At 38.5% G+C, this 24,535-nt stretch overlaps 1 protein-coding gene across 3 annotated transcripts in view; it reads right to left on the bottom strand.

Moving 5' to 3' along the window:
• Positions 1-24,535, bottom strand: part of UBE2E2 (UB2E2) — a 382,468-nt gene that overhangs the window by 31,510 nt on the left and 326,423 nt on the right. For all 3 annotated transcript variants that reach the window (XM_021068635.1, XM_021068634.1, NM_001078672.1), the window contains 1 exon segment: positions 16,629-16,776. In XM_021068635.1, the coding sequence (XP_020924294.1) occupies positions 16,629-16,776 (148 nt within the window).

Genomic DNA, 24,535 nt, shown 5'->3' with positions numbered 1-24,535 from the left:
TCTTCTGAGGACTATGTGATTTCTTGCTTATTGTGAGGTCTTTCTACTTGTGGAGAGCTTTGTGTGAGCTCCAGGAATTACTCAGTCTACTGCTTTGTGGAGGCCTCAGGTGGCTTCTTCTAACATATGTGCAGATCCAAAACCCTTTTCAATCCCTGGAGTTTTCTCTCTGTGCAGTCCCTCTTCTCTGGGTCTCTGCTCCACAAACACAAGCCATCTTGGTCTTCCCAAACTCCCATCTCTGTCTCCTCAACCCAGTGAAGCTGCTGAGCTCTCTCTTTGGTTTCTTCCTCCCTGTCCTACAGCCTGAAAATTCCTCTAGGTGGAAGCTGCGGCAGCTGTAGGGTTCACTTCACTTGTTTTTCTTCTTCAGATATCGCAGTCCTGGGCTGACTGTTGTCTAGTTTCCTAGCTGTTTAAGGTAGGGGTATAAATCTGGTTCTTGTTACTTCTTCACACTCAGAAGCAGAAGTCCACTCTGATGTATTTTAAAAATATTATAAACAACCCAGCTAATAAAGTATATCTAGTTCAGTAATTAAATTTACTTAAACTTCACTACAAATAGTTAGGTTTCACCTTGACTAGACATTGTCTCTGATCTTCAGGAGACTGCCAACCAATACAATGTGAATGTGTTTTCAGCTGTCTTTAGACCTGGGACTTGTATTTTATATAAGTTAAGAGCAAAGGAACACTGGGGGTGGTAAAGATTAATAAAGACTTGGACTTGAAATAAGGCCAGGTTTCCTGGGGACTTCTGTGGTTGGATGGGGCTGCAAGAGGACATACATTTTGTGTATTATGGGTGGTGGGAAAAAAGAAGCAGATTTATACTTCATTTAATACATGACAGAGGATGGCACTGAATATTTAAGTTATCTAGATTATAAACACAGGAGACTAAAGCAGGCAAACTGAAGTCATTAAGTCAAGTCTGACTTGTAATTCATACTTCCTATTAATTTTCCTTTTAGAAAATAAATTCTGTCACATGTGAAACACCAAACTCACCAAAATATGAAGGAGTCATTTAATGATTTTATGCAAGGAACAAAATTGCTTTTTTTAGACATCTCAAAGGTTTTCACACCTTGCAGAGCTAACATGGGCTTTCAGTTCAATACATTTCATATAATGATCCTCATGGCCCTTCAACATATTTACAGATATGCTTTTTATATCTTTACAGTAATACTGCAAGATAGGGTCAGAAGCACCATCTTCAATTCACAAATGAGGACGCTCACTGAGCTAATGAGTGAGAGAGGTTAGTAGTACTCTAGTTTTCCCCGACATCTTCAAAACCCAGTATAATCAGGTTCCTTTGACTTAATCCTTTTTAACACTGCAAAGTATAATCTTCATTGTGCTCATGATTTATCTGGCATAAGTGAGTTTAGCAAGGAGTATCATAAGGTTTGCTGAAAAGATGCATGCAAAGGAATGTCACTATGAGTTAGAGTAGTCAGGCATGAATGCAATGAAGATCAGGGCAACAGCTAAGAGTTTAACAATATAAACCACATCATACTATGGACTCCAGTGTTTTCATGAAAAACCCTGCCACCCATCCATAGGACAAAGATGTTAAGAACTTCAACATGAGATTACTGTGCTATGTGTATGACACAGCTTTGGCAATGGTACTTATGGAGCACAGGAGTTTATATTTAATACATTTTCCAAACTAGATTAAAAAGAGAAACTGGTTAGCTGGAGAAAGAGGCCATGGCATTAAGAAGGCATGTGTTAGCTGAGAATGGCACCAATTCCAACATTACTCACAGAGTTCAGCCACAGTTTCAGAGCTGACACTATATCCCTTTTGAGAGCTGACATGCCACTCCTGCCCTGGCACACCACAGGAACAAGAGTCACCACTTGGCACATGAAGTGAAATGTAATATTCCAAGGTTATACCAGGCCAACAGACACTATATGCTAAGTCATCTTATAAAGATAGCAATAAATAAAGCTCTTTTAAAATAAAAATATGTCAAAAAAGTTTGAGTTTCCTTCTTGTTTTGTTTCTTTCTTTTTTGAAAAACATTTTGAAAAACAAGGTTAACAAAAATTGAGTTTAGTGGGGCAGCGTGGGGAAAAGACAGTCTCTTCAATAAGTGGTGCTGGGAAAACTGGACAGCTACATGTAAAAGAATGAAATTAGAACATTTTATCATATCATATTAAAAAAAACTCAAAATGGATTACAGACTAAAATGTAAGGCTGGAAAAGAAAACATAGGCAGCACACTCTTTGACATAAATCTTGGCAGTATTTTTTTGGATTTGTCTCCTCAGACAAGGGAAATAAAAGCAAAAATAAACAAAAAAAATAAATAAACAAATGGGACTTAATTAACAGGACCTAATTAAATTTAAAAGCTTTTGCACCAAAATGAAAATACAATCTACTGAATAACAGGAGATATTTGCAAATAATATGTCTCATAAGGGGTTAATATGCAAAATATATAAAGAGCTCCTACAACTAAACATCAAAAAACAAAAAACAACACAATTAAAAAATGGGCAGAAGATCTGAACATTTCTCCAAAGAGGGTATTTAGATGGCCAACAGGCACATGAAAAGACGCTCAGCATCATTAATCATTAGGGGAAGGCAAATCAAAATCACAATGATGTATTACCTCATATCTGTCAAAACAGCTATCATCAAAATGACAACAAATAAATGTTGGTAAAAATGTGGAGAAAAGGGAAAGTAGTACACCACTGGTGTGAATATAAACTTGTGCAACCACTATGGAAAACAGTATGGAGAGTCCTCAAAAAATTAAAAATAGAACTACCACATGACCCAGCAATCCCACTCCTGGGTACGTATTGGAAGAAAACAAAAGCACTACTTCAAAAAATACGTGCACCCCAATATTTATAAAAACATTATAACGGCCAAGATATGGAAGCAACCTAAGTGTCCATCAATAGATAAATGGATAAAGAAGATATGATATATATATGTGTGTGTGTGTGTATATATATATACACACACACACACACATATATATAAAATGAAATACTACTCAGCCATAAAAAAGAGTGAAATAATGCCATCTGCAGCAACATGTATGGACCCAGAGAATACTACGTGAGGTCAGGCAGAGAAAGACAAATCCTGTATGTTTTCACTTATATGTGGAATCTAACAAATAAACATGAATATAACAAAAAAAGATATGGAGAACAAACTAGTGGTTACCAGTGGCAAGAGGGAAGTAGGGAATGGCAAGAAAGAGGAAGGGGATTAAGAGGTACAAATTACCATATATAAAATAGATAAGCTACAAGAATATATTGTATAGCACAGGGAATATAACCAATATTTTGTAATAACTTTAAATGGAGTATAATTTGTAAAAATATTGAATCATGTCATACACCTGAAACTAATATTGCAAATCAACCAGAGTTAAAAAAAAAAAAAGGAAAGAAGGAAAGCAGCAAGTGACCAATGAGAACAGAACAAAAGAAAAAGAGAAGGATCAGCAGAAAAATCAAGAGGCTAGAAATACAGAAAAAAGAGAAGAGACCAGTTAGTAGGAAAAAGGAGAAAGAGAAGGCTATATCCACCACTAAGCTCTGTCCTAAAGAAATAAATATGTGCTGGCCATTCACTCTGCCCCTGCCTCTAGCTCAGCAATTCCCGGGGAGGACAGGGAGACCCTTCAGGCTTAGAGAGGAGACAAATCAGAGCCTTGGGTGAAGGTGGGCTTTGTGCCAAGGTACTCAGCTTTATACTGCCAGGCACAGGCAGTAAAATGCAGCAGAGTCCCTGGGCTCCTGGGGACAGGTTGAAAATGAGTATGAAGGCTTTTCTGAAGTTCTTGTATTTGTCTCCTGCAAAAGATGATGGGGGTTACACTACTTTTGGGGGGACCTCTGATGTGATTTGTTCACTTCCTCTCAATGTTTTTCTATTAGGGGTCCTGAAAGAGGCGGTCTCTGAAGGCAGTGGTGACCAGGCTGAGGTTCAGCTGTTCCTCTTTGTGGGAGGAGGATACAGCCTAGTGCTCCGCCTGGAGAGCATCACTCTTCCCTCCAGTTCTCTCTCGGAGCAGCTTCATTAACAGATCCTCTGGGCATGTGTGTGGCTGAATCACTCTGCTAGCAGAAATTAACACATTGTAAAAACCACAATAAAATTAATTTTTTAAAAAGGCAGTGTGATCACAGAGGGGCCCCCTCAGTGCTGTTGGGGCAGTCTCAGAAGGTGGGCCTCTCTGAAAGGTCACCCGAAAGGGAAAGGTGACAGCCACATGGAAACTTGTACAGACAGAAAAGTGATCAGGGGCCCAAAGCCTCTGGGGTGGAGTGAGGTGGTTCAACATTCTGGAGGGTGTTTCCTGCTGTTATCACATTTTTAAAATGTATTCACTTTTTAAATTTATATAAAGTAGAATCTGTGCTATATCATCTGTAAATCAGGTACAGGTGTTTCTGACCTAACTATCATTAGAATGATTCCATCTCCCAGTAACTAATCTACTATATTAACCAACCAGGAAATAGCACTTAAAGAGTTCCAAAAGTGGCCTAGAGTAAAGATAAAAGAGAATGATAGATAGTGAGCTCCTTAATAATCTCATCATTTCTACCCCTTCTAAGTGATAGAAAAAACACCTGGGGCAAATTCTTGCCTGGAAATAATACCAGAAACCTTTCTGCATGTGTGGAGACCCAGAGACCCACAGATCAGCTGGACAACAGACAGGAAAACTAAGTCTTGTTGTTGAAACAAAACTGCTTAGTAAAGCCTGACAGTCACGTCTCTCCTGATGGAAGCTGTAAATAAACCTGAACGGTGAGTGCTGGGTCATTACAAAATGTGCCCCTTGAACCTACCACAAGCAAAACTTCAATCTCTTGTTATATGCCTCACTTTGCCAAAGAGTGAAACGATTCACAATAAAATACTTAATACTCAATAAAATAATAACAGAAACTGATGTCATAATAAAGAACAAGGACAGAGGTATAGAAAGGAAGCAGGTGTAATTCAAGAACACTAATTGTAAGGGTTAATACAGTTGATGTGACCAAGCATTAAATTAGAGCTGTGTGACCAGATGACTGAAGTTAAAAAAAAAAAAAAAATGTGACTACAAAGGAAAGAGGACTAATTTTAAAGAATGAGAAACTCATTACTGGTCCTAAAGTATAAAAACAACAATAACAACAAAAAACAAACAAACAAAAAAACCCAACCAAACAAACAAAAAAAACGCTGGGAGAGGTTACCTAAGGGATAGGGAAGACCTTTGACCTAAAGTACTTAACTCTTGCCCAATTCTTTCCATCACTTAAACAACAGCAACAACAACAAAAAATTGTTTTACTCTAGATTGAGGAGAATTAATGAGTACGTTTTCACCATTATAATCTTTATCTTTTAATTATCTTCATTTAAGAAATAATAGAAAAAGTTAATTAAAATTTAGCCTAGATGTTCTTAACTCTTCAGAAATTCCTCAAGTAAGGGGAAGATAGTCTGAGTCATTCTTTGGATAAGGAGTTTTGAGTAAAACATACATTTTCATGTAAGTAAAGGTGGGTTTTATTTATAGAGAGGGTCTGCTTCACTTTTCAATTTATTTGTGTTTTCATAGTCTTTCGCTGACAACAGAACAAATAATTCAACAGCTTTACCCAATTTTCAAAAGAACACGAGATGCTAAAGATCTAAAGATAATTTCAGGGGAGAAAAAGACCTCAAAAACAGACAATTTACTAAATTTTAACAGAAATACATTCATTAATTCATTTTAGTGAAGGAAAACTTCAGTTTTTGTAGAAATTGTTACGTACTGATTTAGACTACCACGTCATTTCCTCAGTGTTTCTTTAAACAAAAAATAGATCACTGCTGATGTCTAAAAAGGAAAACCCCCAAGTGAGAGTTTCTAAAAAGTAAATTGAAGAGAATTTCCATCTGAAGTTAACATACACAGCAGCTTTTTAATGAGATCAACTTCCTAACTGAAAATCAGAGGTTATCACTGCAAGGACAGCAAGAGACTTTATAACAAAATTTGTAGCAATGGCTTACCCATGACTAGATTTATATTAATTAAGGGACAATAAAATATGCACCAGGAATGCTAAGTAGAAGGAGGTCAAAGCCAGGGCTAGAAGGTGAGGTTGGTGAGTCTAAATTTACCCCAGATTATGAGACAAATTTATTTACTTATTTAATTTTTAATTATTATTAATTTTTTGTCTTTTTAGGGATGCGATCGTGGCATATGGAAGTTCCTGGGCTAGGAGTCGAATCAGAGCTATAGCTGCTGGCCTATGCCACTGCCAGTTATGCCAGATCTGAGCCACATCTGCAACCTACACCACAGCTCACAGCGATTCCAGATTCATAACCCACTAAGCAAGGCCAGGGATCGAACCTGCATCCTCATGGATATTAGTCAGATCATTTCTGCTGAGCTACGCCAGCAACTCCTAATGAGACAAATTTAAATGACTTTACACCGAATCGAAGTTTGCAGAGCAAAGAGCCTCAAAGGAAAATCAAATACTTATCTTTAAAGGATGGTTGATTTAAGACAAGTTTAATAAGTGTGCATTATTTTTATGAGAAAAAACCAATAGTGTTGGAAAAAAAATCCACGCTGGAACAAGAAAAGGCCACTACACGTATATTAATCAAGGAATACATACATCTAGAACTTAGATGTGATCAGCCAACAATAAGCTATCCACAGTATTTTGAATGGGACTCCACTGAAAGGATTCGTTCTCTGCAGACACAGAACTATACTGAACAAGGCTAAAGTTAACAATATCCCAGCTCCATGTGAGCTTGTCTAGATAAAAACTGTACACATTCCCCAGGTAAAGGCACCCCTTTCCAGAGGACCAGGGGTGGCTGGCACTTATGTATCTTTGCCCCATTGAAGCAGGGTTCATTATTCATGCAGTGTAGCCATTAAATTAGTGCTGTGTGACCTAATGACCTAAGTAAAAAAAAAAAGTGACTATAAAGCAAAGAGTACTAATTTTGAAGAATAAGAAACTCGGTCAAGAGTTTTTCTTGTAAAAACCTAATGCTGGCATCCAAAGCTAGATAAGCTATAAAGAGACCTCCTCTGTGCCTCCATGTATTCTAATTTTCCTATGCATTTTTAGACCATGTATGAACTTGTTTCCATCGTGGGAGCCAGGCTGCACAAAAAGTCGGTCGTTGGAATAAACGTGTGGCCACAATGTTCTTCACGGAGGTGAAGCTGCCTCCACAGGTCCCGCTGACACTTGCCCACAGGCCCACAGCTGGACAGGCTTTTGTTGGCTGGTTTAGGCACTTGAGTATCACAAACAATATGTCTTATTTGGGAAAATGCCCTGGCAGGAAAGGCAGTGCTGAATTAGGGGTAAAAACACTTATATTATTAAGAAAAAATAAATGGGGGGCATTCATTATTCAAGTTTAAAAATGCTTCACTTCGTTTCTCCATAGGATACTCTTAAGCAGAAAGTTCTTCAAATACATCTAAATATTTTGATGAGATTTTGAAATAAATATTTTGATTTATATTTTTTCCCCGGGGACACACCCATTGTGGAAAGAGATATACCTGTGGTTTAATGGAATTCCTATACTGCTAATTAAGCGAATTCTTCACCAATATGATACAACCAGAAATTCAATACCCATTATAAGCATTAGGTGTCAAGATTTCTTTAAGAACAAATATAAGGAGAAGAGAAAGAGAAAGGAGCTATTGCTATTGTGTAGGAAAGAGGAGGCTGAGATGTTAGAAGCATCTTCTTTTTAAAATAAGAAATACTGGGAGATCCCGTCATGACGCAGTGAAAACAAAACTGACTAGTATCCATGAGGATGAGGGTTCAATCCCTGGCCTTGCTCAGTGAGTCAACGATCCGCCGATCCGCCGTTGCCATGAGCGGTGGAGTAGGTCACAGACACAGCTCAGATCCCGTGTTGCTGTGGCTGTGGTGTAGGCTGGCAGCTGCAGCTCCAATTCCACCCCTAGCCTCTGAAATTCCATATGCCACGGGTGTGGCCCTAAAAGGCAAAAGAGTAAAAAATAAAATAGTAAAAAGAATTATTGCTGGTGTTGTTACTGAAAGGAAGGCTGAGTCGGAAAGTAAGGAAAAGTAAAGGTAACTGCTGAGATGTTCAGGCCACCAGACATTGGTAGGGTCATGTTAGGTCTTCAAAATTCATAATTATACTTCTAAGATAATATGATCTCAAACCTCCCAATAAAGAAGGCAAACTATTAATCAATCATCCTATGTTTTGTCCACACAAGTATATTTCTGGACAATTACAGGAGTTTTACTTATTTTTATTTCATTTTACTTCTTTTAGCCATACCCGTGGCATACAGAAGTTCCTGGTTGGGGGATCAAACCCAAGCCACAGTGGAGACAACACCAGATCCTTAACCGTTAGGCCACCAGGAAACTCCTAGAGGAGTTTCTTTCTTTCTTTTTTTTTTAATTTATTTTTTGTCTTTTTGCCTTTTCTAGGGCTGCTCCCACAGCATATGGAGGTTCCCAGGCTAGGGGTCGAATCGGAGCTTTAGCTGCCGGCCTACGCCAGAGCCACAGCAACACCAGATCAGAGCCACATCTGCGACCTACACCACAGCTCATGGCAACGCTGGATCCTTAACCCACTGAGCAAGGCCAGGGATTGAACCCTCCACCTCATGGTTCCTAGTTGGATTCATTAGCCACTGAGCCACGAGGGAATCCTAGAGGAGTTTTATAATGTTGTTTCAGAACAGTAAAATTTTCATATTAGGACACGGTTCTAATGTTGAAATTGCAATGATTTCAAACATGTATTATTTAAATAGTTTATCTTTACTTCTCCTTAAAAAAAAACACAACAAAACTTTACTCAGTGGTCTACCTGCCCCAGCAACACAGATTGCACTCTTCGGTAGCAAAAATTCATACTAATTCCGATGCAACAATGCGTGCTGAAGTTGACTGCATCATCTCTTTTAAAAAGGGCTGCCATGAAAATGATGTAAAGCTGTATTGCCTGAGACTAGTTAGCCTGTCTAAAAAAAGCCCTTGGTAACCTGTAAAAATACCTGAACCCTATATAAAGGCAAGTTTGGAAGTTTTGCATCTGTATTAGGGGAGGGATCTATTAGGACTCATTATAATCATTCTATTCTTGTGAATGTGAAAACTCCACTTTCATCCCTTTCCCTGGTAAAGCAGAGTCAACAGGGCATCTAGTTTAAACATGTTACTAGTGTTTTCTACATGTGCTTATAAGTATTAGGTCTTTGCCCATTTCAAATTTCCTATAATTCATTAAAAAACTACTGATCAGGCTGACCTTCTCTTAATTGTACTGAATTCAGGCAAGATTTTTACTGAACATGTTGCCCTTGGGCACCCCCATGAGAATCCTTACAAAGGATGAGTGGACAACTCTATAACCGTCACAAAGCGACAGAAGCAGAACTCCTGCCAACGCTTTAGGGACGCTGGAGCACAGCTCTTGCCTGGTCACGGTTATTTCCTAGGTCAGCGGTAAGGAAAAGGAAGCCAGAAAAACAAACAGGAGGATGATAAATACAAGGCTATATTTTCATCTTTACCAAGGGGAAGAATTTCCCCAACTACCCTTTCCTTCAGTTAAGATAAGAAGGTGAAACTTTACAGGCTACGTTTTAAGTGCATCTCATGCCGAATATCAACAAATATGGTAAAGTATAGTTTTACTGTCTTTAACAGAACCAAACCTCCGACTAGGAACCATGAGGTTGTGGGTTCGGTCCCTGCCCTTGCTCAGTGGGTTGACGATCCGGCGTTGCTGTGGCTGTGGTGTAGGCCTGTGGCTACAGCTCCGATTCGACCCCTAGCCTGGGAACCTCCATATGCCGCGGGAGCGGCCCAACAAATAGCAAAAAGCCAAAAAAAGCCAAAAAAAAAAAAAAAAAAAAGATAAGAAGGTGAAACTTTACAGGCTATGTTTTAAGTGCATCTCATGCCGAATATCAACAAATATGGTATAGTTTTACTGTCTTTAACAGAACCAAACCTCCTAAGGGGATATACGTAACTATGAGGGCAATCAAGCTTGAAGGTCAGCATTTCTGGATAATGATCTATCAAAAAATAATAAACGGTTAATATTCTTTTTAACCTAGACACATGAGATATTCAGGAAAGATAGTGACGTGATGGTTACGCTAAATATAGACTTGCCTACACAAAGTAGAAAAAGTCCCTGATGCTTTCCCGCAACTCTTTGACTCAAAGAGGAATACTCTTCACGTGTTTCACAACACAAGCGATACAAAGTTTAACCCCATGATCAGGTAATTTTAACTTTCCTTTATCATTCTGTATTTCCTAGAAGTTCATTCTTTAATAAAATGGCACATACAATTGGCTCTTTAAGATTCATTATTATATACCAGTATCCCTTGTAGGGTAACTATTAAAAGTCACACTGATTAAAAACACAGATCAAGGTATATCTCAGAATTGCTTTTTTTCCCCCAACTTACAATGGTATAGGATAATTTCTGTTAAACTTCTTGAATTAACAAAACTGAAGTTTTTTTTTCTTTAATGATGCATATTCCCTGGTTTTATTCATTCTTTTCAATGAAGCCTCAGTTTTTTAAGAACCTCCACACCATTGACAGCATATTTCCAAATATACAATTTCTGGACTTTATATACTCTCCTGGTATTTAAAATAACAGGTATATTAATTAACTATATGTAACTACAGCTTTCTTTCTTCTAGTATAAGGTGTCATAACTACAAATTATAGTCTGTCCACATTCCTATCTGGAAGTTCTCATTAGAATCCTGTTGCTGTGCTGCAACAGCATGGGTGGCATCTCTGCAGTGCCAGGATGCAGGTTTGATCCCTGGCGAGCACAGTGGGTTAAGGGATCTGGCATTGCTGTAGCTGTGGTATAGGTTGAAACCGTAGCTTGGATCTGATCCCTGGCCTGGGAACTCCATATGCCAAGGGGCAACTAAAAAAATTTTTTTTTGGGAGTTCAGCATGTAATATTCTGGAAGAGAAACCAATTCTTCATAAAGAAAGAAAACAGCCTGAAGTTAGCTGTATGTTATACCATGTATTTCTACTTAATAAGTTTCTCACTTAAAAAAAAAGTCATAGGCATCAGAAGAAATCTGATGTCTACAGAGCCATTGGTAATGTCTGTTTTAGAAAAATAAACTTTTTTTGGTATTTCTGCTAAAATAGCTTGCTTTGAAAACAGGTAGGCTTATCGTTTGTAGAGCTTTCCCGAAATTTCAATTAAATAAACTCTTTTCATGTAGTATTAGAATGGGGCGTACAGAAGCAAGGTTGGCGCTGCTGTGGTATGCAGTAGAACCCTCTTATTTATATTTATAAATATAAATATTCATATTTACAAATATTCATATTTATATACCTTGCATCAGTCTAAAAGCTCACAAACTTAGTGTAAATAATCCACACAATTACACCTGTGTTGAAATATAATTAATCCTGTTTTATAGTCCTCACACTCCTCCGCAGTCACTATCTATTACAACATTTTTAGTATCTAATAGTAACACAATGTACTCTGTAATCATAATCAGGTCAAAGACAAGCAGTTAATAAAAATCAAAGTTAAGGGATTTGAGACAACTGATGGATAAGGATTGTATTAGTTGTTGAAAAACAGGCAGTAAAAGATCTGAAACAAAGGGCTGTGATATTGGCGGAGGGGTGGCCACTGGAACAGGATCAAAGGGTCCCAGGGAGCAGACCTCCCTCCATTTCCCCTGTGAGAGGAATAAGGCTCTTACCCACGAACTGCAGCTGTGTGCACGCTCGGCTTAATCACTGTGTAAGGCTGAGGGCTAATGAGCTGCCATTCGTAGCTTACTTGTTGTTCTAATAAAGGTCTGCATAATTCTAAGACTGGGAATAACTGATCCTTGGTTTTTATTTTTTATAATGGAGTGGGGGTACACTCCTGCACGCAGAATGTGATGTCTGTGGGTACGCTCAGGGCATCTTCATGGGACCTGGTCTCGTCTGGTCTGGGCAGTTCCACCTGCTTGAAAAGTGGTGGACAAGGACCTTGTGGCTGTTTATGAATGCAGGACCTGGCTGGCCCAGGTACCTCAGGCAGCCTATAGTTTGAAGCGGATTACAGGGGAATGGAACATACAGGGTTCACTGGCTGATAACTCAGGTGTATCTCTAAAAGGAAAGGACAGATTAAAACATTCATAACCACGGTTCCCTTTCACTATGTCTAAACATTTCTGGCAATAATTCTTCAATATCAAATACTTGGTTTTCAAATTTCCAATTATCAAATAAGAGTCCTATTTTGGGGGTAAATTTTTTAAATGATAGAATAAAGAGAATCACATTTCAGAATCAAACAAGCACATAAACTTCAGAAAGCAACAGCAGTAGAGTAGAAAGAAAAACTGAGATTAGTGAAACAATGCCAGATGATATGCAGATTTATGAAAAAAAGTAGTAATATTTCTGGACATGACCTCAATAAAGCATCTGGGACAGGAAAACTGTTAACCCCCTTGTTCTAGCGCATAATTATCAGTGTCCTCAGGATAGTTCATTTTGTATGAGGGAAAATACCTATTATTTAAGGTCCAAAGACCATAATATATGCAAATTTTAAATAATAAAGAGATTTCATACAAAGAGTATAAAACATCTAAGAGTTTTAAAAGACAACCACAAACTTCAGAAGATGAAATCAAATAGACCAGAGGATAAATTTTGTATATGCTTCAGAAGAAAGTGCTTATAAATCAGAGCATCCCAGAGTTCCCACTATGGCTCAGCAGAAATGAATCCGATCTCTGGCCTCACTCAGTGGGTTAAGGACCTGGCGTTGCCGTGAGCTATGGTGTAGGTCGCAGATATGGCTCAGCTCTGGCATTGCTGTGGCTGTAGGTGTAGGCCAGCGGCTACAGTTCTGATTCGACCCCTAGTCTGGGAAGAATCTCCATAATCCGCGGGTGTGGACCTAAAAGAGAAAAAAAAAAAAAAAAAAAATCAGAGCATCCTATGAAAGCCGGAAATTTGTTTAGTTTTCTAAATCTCAGCAATCCCTGAGTTAAATCATGTTCACCAAGCAGGACCACCACAGTCACAGAATCTGGAAGGCTGGTGCTGACCTTTTGAGCTTATCCACCCCATTCCTCTTGGCTGCAGCTCTGTTACCCAGCAGAGTGTCTCAGCCAATCTCTGGAAGCCATCTCTGGCGGATAAAGCAGAGTGCCGTGTCAGGCCTGATCAACGCCCCTGAGAAGTGTGCCCTACTCCAGCCAGCGCTTAGACTTGCCCAGACCAGAGCTGGGAATGGACTGATTACCCCTGGTGCACCATCAACTGCCTGGTAATGGTGGATATTTACCAAAAGGAGAAAATCCTTCTCAGGGGGTAATACAAGGCGCACTACTCATTCAGAATTAAGCTTCTTTCAGATTATAATACCCAAGAGTGTCAGTGACAAGGAGGTGGTATTAGAGATTACTCAATATGGTCTTCTTTCAGTTAAATTCAGCTGAGTAGGTACTTTTTGGCCATCCAATGTATGCCCGCTTGGAGTCCTAAATACTCTGGGGAATAACACCAACAGCAATCCATTACATTTGCAAAGAGCTTTCACATACACCCTCTCATTTTAAACTCGCAGGAATCCTATGATGTAGGGCTGGTGATAACCTCTGTTTTGTGTAAGACACCAAGGCCAAGGAAAGTTAAACCGCTGCTGCAAGTGATGAACAGTGGAGCTGGTTTTTAAATCTACAGGTGCTGACTATAAATACACAAGAAAGGGTATGTGGCCCCACCATGAGACACAAAATAGTTGTGTCTGAATGGGCCCAAAATTCTTAGGACAAACTTAAATTATGAGAAAAGTATGAAAAAAGATTTAAAAAGACCAGTTTATGTAGGGATAAGAGTGGGAGCACTTGGTTAAATCTGCATGTTCATGCAAAGTCTGCCTCTGAGCTGATTGTGTTTCTGGTGATAAAACAGGTCTGCAGATTCAGGGTAGAGTATCCATTTATAATCTATCAAACTTACATTTGTGATCATCTGAAAATAGATTAGATTGAAGTTTAACATAAACCTAGGGAGAAATGTCGACAGAGAATGGAAGGAAGAATACTAAAAAACAATGCGAAAGGTATTAAACAAAAGAAAGGACATTTTGACTTGTTTAAGGAACTTTTTTTAAGACTAGAAGTATGAACATATATATAAATGATGTGCCAATTTAGAAAACTTTTTTTTTTTTTTGTCTTTTAGGGCCACACCAGCAGCATATGGAAGTTCCCAGTCTAGGGGTTGAATGGGAACTGTAGCCACAGGCCTACCCCACAGTCACAGCAACGCTGGATCTGAGCTGCGTCTGCAACCTACACCATAGCTCATGGCAACGCAGATCGTTAGCCCACTGAGGGAGGCCAGGGATTGAACCCACGTCCTCACGTATGCTAGTGTTAACCACTGAGCCACGACGGGAACTCCTAGAAAACTCTTTTACGTGTGTTAAAGTAGGAACATTTAATTTGTTATCATGTATTTTTACAAATAGTATTCTATCCTTCTATTGCATAGGCTCTCTCTTATTGGTGTATCTTAAAGGAATATTATAATCTTTAGGCTTTTTCTTATCAATAGCATAATCTATTTCAAAATCTACTTCTTTTATTGATATGATTTTGCTTTAGCCCGGGATGATTTTTATTTTTCCTTTTTTTTTTTTTTTTGCAGAATATATCTGTAATTTTCCAAGACACAGAAAAAGAAAACTCTAATTTACGGAACAGAAACCTTTGTGACTGCTGAGGGCAAGCTTTGGTGGGATGCAGGAATACGTCCAGTGAGAACAGACCCTCATCTATGCACTGGGTCAGGGTGATGGGTCCATTTCAGCTGACTTGGTTCCAGTTGGGGAAAGGACTGCCTCTGGGCTCCAAGAATTCTAAGTGTGAAGTTACACCTTATTCCATGACAAAAAGGGAGGACTTCTTATCTTGTGCTCAGAAGTGCCTCATAAATAGTAGGGTCTCAAAAGTTTCTTTTTTATTGAGATATAACCAATATACAACACTATGAGTTTAAGGTGTACTGTATAATAACCTGATACCAAAAGTTTCTTGAATAAGTGACTTATCTCTCAAAAGAAATTTTTCTCTCAAAAACACACCCCCCTCCAAATTTCAGCAACCCCCAGAAATAGTACTATTTTGGGTGTGAGAAGGCAAATGCGTTTCATGTTTCAGCATTTCCAAAGGAACTCTCTCTCTCTCTCTCTCTCACACACACACACACACACACACACACGCGCGCAGCCTTTTTATGACTTATCTCCAAATGAGGTTAGACAGAGTCAAAGAGACAAATGGGACTGAAATAGGAATAGTGAGATTGAAAGAACATAGTGTTTGTCATTTGGTTTTAAGTTAGCGCATCATGACTGAACGTCACTATCTGGTGTCAAGTATGAATTGATGTAAAAAATATTTTCTAATGATCTTGCATAAATATGTTTTATTTTCTTTTTGGTGTTAAAAGTATTAATTTGTTTTATATATCTACCCATATAAAATTTTAATTAAATTCTGTTTTTACATTTCTTCATTAAAGAAGTTTGATCATTTAATAATAACAAAAATTGAAAAAATTACAATTTCTTCACATTTTATAAAGCAGCCAGGGTCCTAAGAGAAATTTGATTCTCACTTGCCATTTCTATCTTGCCTAAAACTTCACTTATCTAGTGAGTTTATTCTTGAACAGGGAAGATGGAATCTCATAAAATATAAAGAGTATTAATTAAATACTCAAAAAAGAATTTCTCATCGAGAACATCAATGAAAACCCCAATGAAAAACCCTTAGATTTTTTGCGTTTTCTGAAATAAACCCAAATGTGTAAATATTTGGTAGTTGATTTGTCTTTTACTTCAAAGAAGTCTGTCAAAGACATGCCATCAACCATCTAGGAGCACAAAGGAAGTAAGAACTTTCAGCAATTAGCACACCACCACCCCACTTGAAGGCCTGGCCATCAGCTCTTTTCAGCTTTCCTGGGAAACTGAATTTCCTTGTTTACTTTTTGAGTATTTTGAGTTCAAGAGCTTTTTTGCTCTAATAGCTTATAAGGATGCATAGTTATTAAGTTGCCAAGAAGGTTGCATCTGCGTGGTGCTGCCTGGTTGTGGTCACAGTTTAACAGCCCACATTTCTCAAATTAACATCTTCTGGTGGGCAACTAGTTAAAGATTAAGCTATTTGATTTGAATTTTTATTATTATTTGGCAACAGAATGTAAGGCATTCTTTAAATGCACTTCCCCATCTAAAAGAATCTTTCATTAATTTTTATCACACTAGGCTTTTTCCTTCCTGGCAAATAATAGGTTTTAAAAAGACTAGACCCAATTGGAAAAAATCGCAGTTACATACTATGGAAATTTAAAATCAATAGTAGTAAAAATAATAGTAATGGCATCAGTAGTGGTGGTGGTAGACAATTTACTAAGGTCTGGCATTTAAGTCTTGAGTACCACCAATTCCACAATGGGTTGAAAGGCTCTTACCAGGATTGCAGTCTGTAAGAAGTGAGCAGATGGAGAGGAGAACTTTTGAGATGGTGAGGGCTGGACTCCAGTTGTCCTTCAGTATGTCCAGACAGATCACGCCTTGGCTGTTAATATTACAGTGATAGATTCTTGTTCGGAAGGTAACCTAGATGAAAAGATAAAGTTGGTATAAATAGACAAACCTTTATTAGACAAGACAGTCCAAGGGTCATTGGTTGACTATGGACTTAATTTTTCCTTAGGTGAATGAGAAGAATCAATAAACACAATCATTATTTTAGAACTTGTCATTTTGGGCACAGAGAACTCCAGTGGCAAAATCAAGACATTCTGGTTTTGATGAAGAGTCTAATCATTTCATGAATGTTCTGGGGACTGAATTTATTCTCAGTACACCTGCAGGAATACTCACAGGGGAAAGCTAACTCTAAGCTCTAAAAAACCTTCAAAGAAAACAATTTTGAAAAATAAAAATTTCAAAGGAAACTTTTGTTGGATTCCAATTATTTGAAGGATTCTGTACATTTATAAAATTCAACAAGACATGGCAGTACTACAGAAAAGAAATAAATATTATTCGATGTTACAATGTAAAAAACATGGTCTAGGGCATGCATGTAAATAATATACTTAGTTTATGGAAAAACTATATTAGTTATAATTTATAAACCTTTTCCCCCTTAAATTCTGTTACTTTAATTCAATTTTTTTTTTTTCTTTTTATGGCCACACCGACAGCATATGAAAGTTTCCAGGCTAAGGGTTGAATCAGAGCCGCAGCTACACTGGATCTGAGTGGCATCTTCAAACTACGCTGCAGCTTGCAGCAATGCCAGATCCTTAACCCACTGAGCCAGGCCAGGGATTGAATCTGTATCCTCACAGAGACAATGTCGGGTCTTTAACCTGCTGAACCACAACAGAAACTCCAAATTCTGTATTTTAAATGCAATATTAGTGCAGCCTACCTATAATAGCTAGATCCCCACTGTACTTTGTTCACACATAATTTTGAAACATGCTTATAAACATTTTTAAAGAACTTCGATTGAAAAAGCTAGGTCCAAACCAGTTTTATAACTCTGATAAAATTGTTTTATAAACAATTGTTTTATAAAAGTCTTGTGTAAGCAACAAGATTTTAATATTATTTATTAGTAATCATGTTTATAAATGTTATCCGATTTATAAGTTGAAATATATATATAAATCTGGTGTTCTAAAGAGCAGTCCTTCTGGAAGCCTAAGTTCAAAATGACCCTGAGCCTAGAAACACAAACACGACAGATCTTTGTAAGTGTCACCATGCCACCAAGGCATCCTCTGGCATCCACTCAAATGTCAGACTTGCTTAATTCATATGATGTCAAGGTCAGAAAGGACAGATCAAGTCTTCTACAATGCTCAACAACAGGATACCATTCTCAGGCTAGATGAGCACTCCAAATGGGAGCTGCATTTTTAGCAATCTGCCAGACTAGATAACCTCCACATCCCTCCTACCACTCACATCCCAAACACCCAAAAGTGTTAAAGAAAATATAACTAACATTCTTTAAAATGCATAGCTGAATTTGCAAGGCATTCCCAGAGGCCAGAACTGAAAACCAAAATGACAGCAAGCACATGAGCTGACAGTAAAGTTGCCAAGAGTGGGGCTTGGTTTTTGATGCCTTCATGGAGAAAAAGGATGAAACCTTAGGTCTGTGTGCGGCAAAGGGTTGGAATGGAGACCCCTTACATAAATTAGGACACCTGAGAAGCTAGTCTTTTAGTGAATGGCTGGATCTGAAAAGATAATGCCTTGTGGGAGAGAGAGCCAGGAAACTTGCCAGAGAAACTCTGGGCACTGGAGTTGGGAGAAGAGCTTCCCCTGAGAATTCTAAATCCTGGGCACATACACTAAGGAAATACTAAACACAAAAGACCTTAAATGACTATATTACTATCAGATCAAACATATGTTTAAGGCCAAGAGTACTTAATGCAAAAATGAATACAGAGGGTAACTGTATTATGATGAAATGAAAAATGATACTTCCTTGCCAGGGAAGAGGGGGAGGTGGAGGGCAGACAGCCGATGGTGCTGGGTGTGGTGGTACATGATCAAATAAATAGCCAAAAAAAAAAAAAAAAAAAAAAAAAAAAAAAAAAAAAAAAAAAAAAGAAATGAATAATTCATCAGGAAAATACAACAATTCTGAATGTGTTAGACCAAATAAATAGCCAAAAGTATAAAAAGTAAAAGTTGGCGAAATTATAAGAAGAAAATGACACATCTACAATCAGAGAGGGATATTTTCACTGCAGCAGATTTGGTCAACCAGGCCAAAACAAGGATACTGAAAATATGAAAAGCCAAATTAACAAAAATCAAGGTACTGAATGAGCATGAAATCCCACACTCAACAAAGAATACATATTTTTTCCCCAAGCACATAAGAAATACTTCTAAAAGCTGGTCACATGCTAAGCCACAAAAGAAGCTTAACTTACTTCAAAAATTATTAAGACCATTAAAGATCCCCTATCACATGTTTGTAAAGTGAAAAATCACATTTTCAAATAATTCTTGAATCAAGGAAAAAAATCAAGTATATTTACAACTGAGTGACAATGAAAATGTTGGCTGCCAATACCAAAATCTGTGATTTGGCTAAAACACCTATAAAAGAGAAATCTATAGCTTCTAATGCATCTATTAGAAAGGATGAAAGACATTAATGAGCTAAGTGTCCAACCAAGGAAGAAAAACGAATAGAAAACAAAGAAATGGGCAGAAGTTAAGGAAATACAGAATACCTAGCGATATTAAGATTCTGCAGAGAAATGAAAGTACCTAGCCCTTTAAGTGCTGGATGAAAAGACAAAATATTTTTATGATCTGATGTAAATGATGAGTGGCTTTTATACATAATAACAATATTTTAAATGCCTGTCAGATATTGATTGACTACCCTGAGCCAGTTAATCAGCAAAACAACTCAGGGAGGGAAGTATTGTTATTGTACTCACTCTAAAGATAAAGAAAATGGAGTTCCCTTTGTGGCTCAGCAGTAATGAACCTGACTAGGATCGATGAGGATGCGGATTTGATCCCTGGCCTCGCTCAGTGGGTTAAGGATCTGGTGTTGCCATGAGCTGTGGTGCAGGTTGCAGGTGCGGCTTGGATCTGGTGTTGCTGTGACTGTGGCTGTGGCTGGGAGCTGAAGCTCTGATTTGAACCCTAGCCTGGGAACCTCCATATGCTGTGGGTGTGGCCCTCAAAAGATGAAAAAAAAAAAAAAGAAACGAAACGAAACTATGTGAAGTGATAGATGCTAACTAAACATTGTGGTACTTTTTTCACAATATTTACATATATCAAACCATTATGTTTCATACCTAAAATTAATATAATGTTATATGTTAATTACATCGCAATAAAACTAGAAAAAAATATTTAAATAAACTAAGGGGAGTTCCCATTGTGGCTCAGTGGTTAATGAACCTGACTAGCATCCATGAGGACATGGGTTCAATCTCTGGCCTGGCTCAGTGGGTTAAAGGATCCGGTGTTGCCATGAGCTGTGGTGTAGGTTGCAGAAGTGGCTTGGATCCTGCGTTGCTGTGGCTGTGGTGTAGGCTGGTGGCTACAGCTTCCATTGGACCCCTAACCTCGGAACCTCCAAGCGCCACGGGTGCGGCCCTAAAAAGACAAAAAAGAAAAAAAACCCCAAAAAACTAAGGATTCACCATAATATTTCTCTGGACCATAATATTTCTGTGCAACTGTTGCTGCACAAATTTACATTTGTATCATATGATCCAGCAATTCTACTCCTGGATATTTATCTGAATAAGATGAAAACACTGATTTGAAAAGATATATGCATCACTGCGTTCATGGCAGCATTATTTATAACAGTCAAGGCATGGGGGAGTTCCCGTCGTGGCGCAGTGGTTAGCAAATCCAACTAGGAACCATGAGGTTGCAGGTTCGGTCCCTGGCCTTGCTCAGTGGGTTGATGATCCGGCGTTGCCGTGAGCTGTGGTGTAGGTTGCAGACGCGGCTCGGATCCCGCGTTGCTGTGGCTCTGGCATAGGCTGGTGGCTACGGCTCCGATTCGACCCCTAGCCTGGGAACTCCATATGCTGCCGGGAGCGGCCAGAAATAGCAAAAAGACAAAAAAAAAAAAAAAAAAAAAAAAAGACATGGAAGCAACGTTAAGTGCCCACTGACAAGTGAATGGATAAAGATTTACTGTATATATACACACACAACATACACACAATGAAATACTACTCAGCCATAAAAAAGAACGAAATCCTACCATTTGCAACAACATGGATGGACCTAGAGGATATTATACTAAGTGAAATATGTCAGACAGAGACAAATATTGTTTTTTTTTGTTTTGTTTTGTTTTGTTTTTGTTTTTTTTGCTTTAGTGAGCATCCCGGCATATGAGTTCCAGGCTAGGGTCATCGGAACTGTAGCACCAGCCTACGCCAAGCACAGCAACTCGGGATCCAAGCCGTCTGCACCTACACCACAGCTCACGCAACGCCGGATCGTCACCACTGAGCAAGGCAGGACTGAACCCGCACCTCATGGTTCTAGTCGGATTCGTTAACCACTGCGCACGACGGAATCAAAAAGACAAATATTGTATGATTTCATTTATATGTGGAATCGAAAAAAACAAATGAACAATCTTAACTAAAAAGAAACAGTCACAGATACGGAGAACAAATAGGTGGTTGCCAGATGGGAGAGTGGGTGGGGAAGAGAGAGAAATAGGTGAGGGAGATTAAGAGAGAAACTTGAAGTTACAAAATAAATGAGTTGCAGGTATGAAATGTACGGTATGGGGAATATAGTCAATAATGTAATGTTTTTGTATGGTGACATATTAAAACTAGACTTACTGTGGTGCTCATTTTGAAACATATAGAAACATCAAATCACTATGCTGGGAATTAGGAGCTAACATAGTGTATGCAGGTCATTATACTTTAAAAACAAACTCAAAGTAAAAAAACGGGTCAGATGTGTGGGTGGAATGGGAGTTAGATGAAGGCAGTCAAAAGACACACACTTTCAGTTATAAGATAAGTAAGTATTAGCGATGTAATGTACAACATGACAAATATAATGAACACTGCTAGATGTTACATATGAAAGGTAAGAAATTAATCCTAAGGGTTCTCAACACAAGAAAAACTTTTTTTCCTATTTCTTTAATTTTGGATCTATATGATGTGATGAATATTCACTAAACTTAGTGTGGTTAAAGAAAAAGTAAAGAAACAGGTACAGAGAGGTTACAGAACTGGTTCACACACCTGGTTAGGTGGTAAAGCTGAAATCCAAACACAGCTTTGCTGATCCAAAAGTCCATGCTCTCCTACTCAGCCTCAATACCTCTGTTTTTTCAAAAATTTTTAAAATTTTGAGATAATTACAGATTCACATGAGGTTGTAAGAAGTAATACAGTCATATCACAAAAATCCTCCCCCCAGCTCCCTAAAGGTAACCTGCATAACAACAGCACAATCTCACAGGAAGCTGACATCCATACACTCCACTGGCCTTTCCCATATGTCACCAGTGTCACATGCACTCATGGAAATATGTGTTTCTATGCAACTGGATCATGTGTGGACTTGTGGGACTACCACAGTCAGACAAAGAACAGCCTATCACCAGCATCCTTTGTGCTTATCCTTCAACTGCTACAGTCACTCTCCCCTTTTCTCCCTTAATTCTCAACAACCACAGCTCTGTTCCTCATCTCACTGTCATTTTAAGAATGCTATTTATTTATTTTTTGTTTTTTAGGGCTGTACCTGTGGCACACGGAAGTTTCCAGGCTAGAGGTGGAATTGGAACTGCAGCTGCCGGCCTACACCACAGCCAGTCATGCCAGATCCAAGCCATGTCTGTGACCTACACCACAGCTCATGGCAATGCTGGATCCTTAGCCCACTGAGCGAGGCCAGGGATGGAACTGGCATCCTCATGGATACCAGTTGGGTTTGTTATTGCTGAGCCACAATGGGAACTCCCCAGAATGCTATTTAAATGAAATAACACAGGATATAACTTTCTGAAATTAGATTTTTTTCCCTCTGCATAATTCTCTTGTGAATCTTTGAGGGTGCTGCCTGTATCTGGAGTTTGTTGTTTTTATTGTTGAGCAGCATTTCATGATATGGATTTACCAGTTTATTTGACCATCTACCCATTGAAGGACAAATGGATTGTTTTCTGTTTTTAGCTATTATAAATCAAGTGGGTATGAACATCTATGTGTTGTGTGAATATAAGTTTTTCTTTCTCTGGAATAATTATGCAGGAGTGCAGAGTTCCCATCGTGGCTCAGTGGTTAACGAATCTGACTGGGAATCATGAGGTTGCGGGTTCGATCCCTGCCCTTGCTCACTGGGTTAAGGATCCAGGGTTGCCATGAGCTGTGGTGCAGGTCACAGACACGGCTCAGATCCCTCATTGCTGTGGCTCTGGCGTAGTCCGGCGGCTACAGCTCCAATTGGACTCCTAGCCTGGGAACCTCCATATGCCGTGGGAGTGGCTCAAGAAATGGCAAAAAGACCAAAAAAAAAAAAAAAAAAAAAAAAAAAAAAATCCAGGAGTGTCAATTGTTGAGTTGTATGGTAAGGTCCTACTTAGCTTTAAAAGAATTGCCATACTTCTTTCTAGAGCAGCTGAACCATTTTACATTCACACCAGCACTGTGATCCAATTTCTCTGCATATTTGCTGGCATTTAGTGTTATCAATATGCATTATTGCAGCCATTCTGATAGGGCATAGTGCTATCTCATTGAAGCTTTAATCTGCATTTCCTTTGTTGCTAATCATGCTGAACACTTCTCCATGTGATCATGTGTTATCTGCATACTCTCTTTATGAGAGAGGATGTTCATGTCTTTTGTCCATTTTCTAATCAGATTTTTTACTGTTGATTCTAATGTTTTAAGAGGACAACTATTAAAAGTGTAGTTGGATGAAAAATAAAGAATGAGTTTGCAAAAAGTCTTGTGGATGTCTCAGACTGAGAGAGTTTTACACTGTGTTTTATAACACTGGTACAAAGATCTACCTTGGAGATGTTTGCCAACTTCTGTCCTCATGGGTGTTCGTGAATAAACCACCACTGAATTAAATAGGCAGGCTGATTGTTACAACAGGTGCTAATGCTATAGACTCCCACAGATATATCCTCTGGAAGCTAAAATACACTCCTGGATCCCAGAATTTTAGGAAGTGTCACACATCCTAAAGCCGTGACCTCTTCGACCTCACTGTACTTCTACTTCTGTTACCACATTTGCCATGGCACCGCCTCTTCAAACTGAGAATTACCTGTGAAAGACTTTTCTTTCAGTGGATTTCCAACGCAGTGCTTGGCACACTGAAAGAGCCCTCTGTTTGCAAAAGAAGTGCTAATAATACATCACAGGCTAGTGCTTAAATAGTCAGGCATCTCTTTGAGGGGTTGCTACACCACCTTACTGTTATTTAGATAAAGGGGCATTTCAGAATCCAAACTCATAGAACAATGAAAGCTGGAAACTGTGGAGAATGTTCTGAGGGAGCAGGAGAGATTTTTAATATCTTTCTGCCCCATAAGGTTACTTTATTAAATTGTCCTACAGATTAAGGTATAACTTCAGCAGAAATGTCATACAGTTAAACAATCAATCAGTAAAAAAATAATAACTAGTTAGTAAGCACTAAATATGTGCCAAGTACTCCAACATAAACCTTTTTTTGGTGATTTATGTACCAAAGAGAACTTTCAAAATGTGTGGCCTGGTCACACCAGCAACACTGTCTCCAATCAAGGCAAGAAACTTGGTGATAAAAGCTCTTTTATTTTTTTTTTCTTTTTAGGGCT

The sequence above is a fragment of the Sus scrofa genome, chromosome 13 (genome assembly GCF_000003025.6).
Source record: "Sus scrofa isolate TJ Tabasco breed Duroc chromosome 13, Sscrofa11.1, whole genome shotgun sequence".
Taxonomy (NCBI): domain Eukaryota; kingdom Metazoa; phylum Chordata; class Mammalia; order Artiodactyla; family Suidae; genus Sus; species Sus scrofa.
This window is presented reverse-complemented; position numbering and strand designations above follow the sequence as displayed.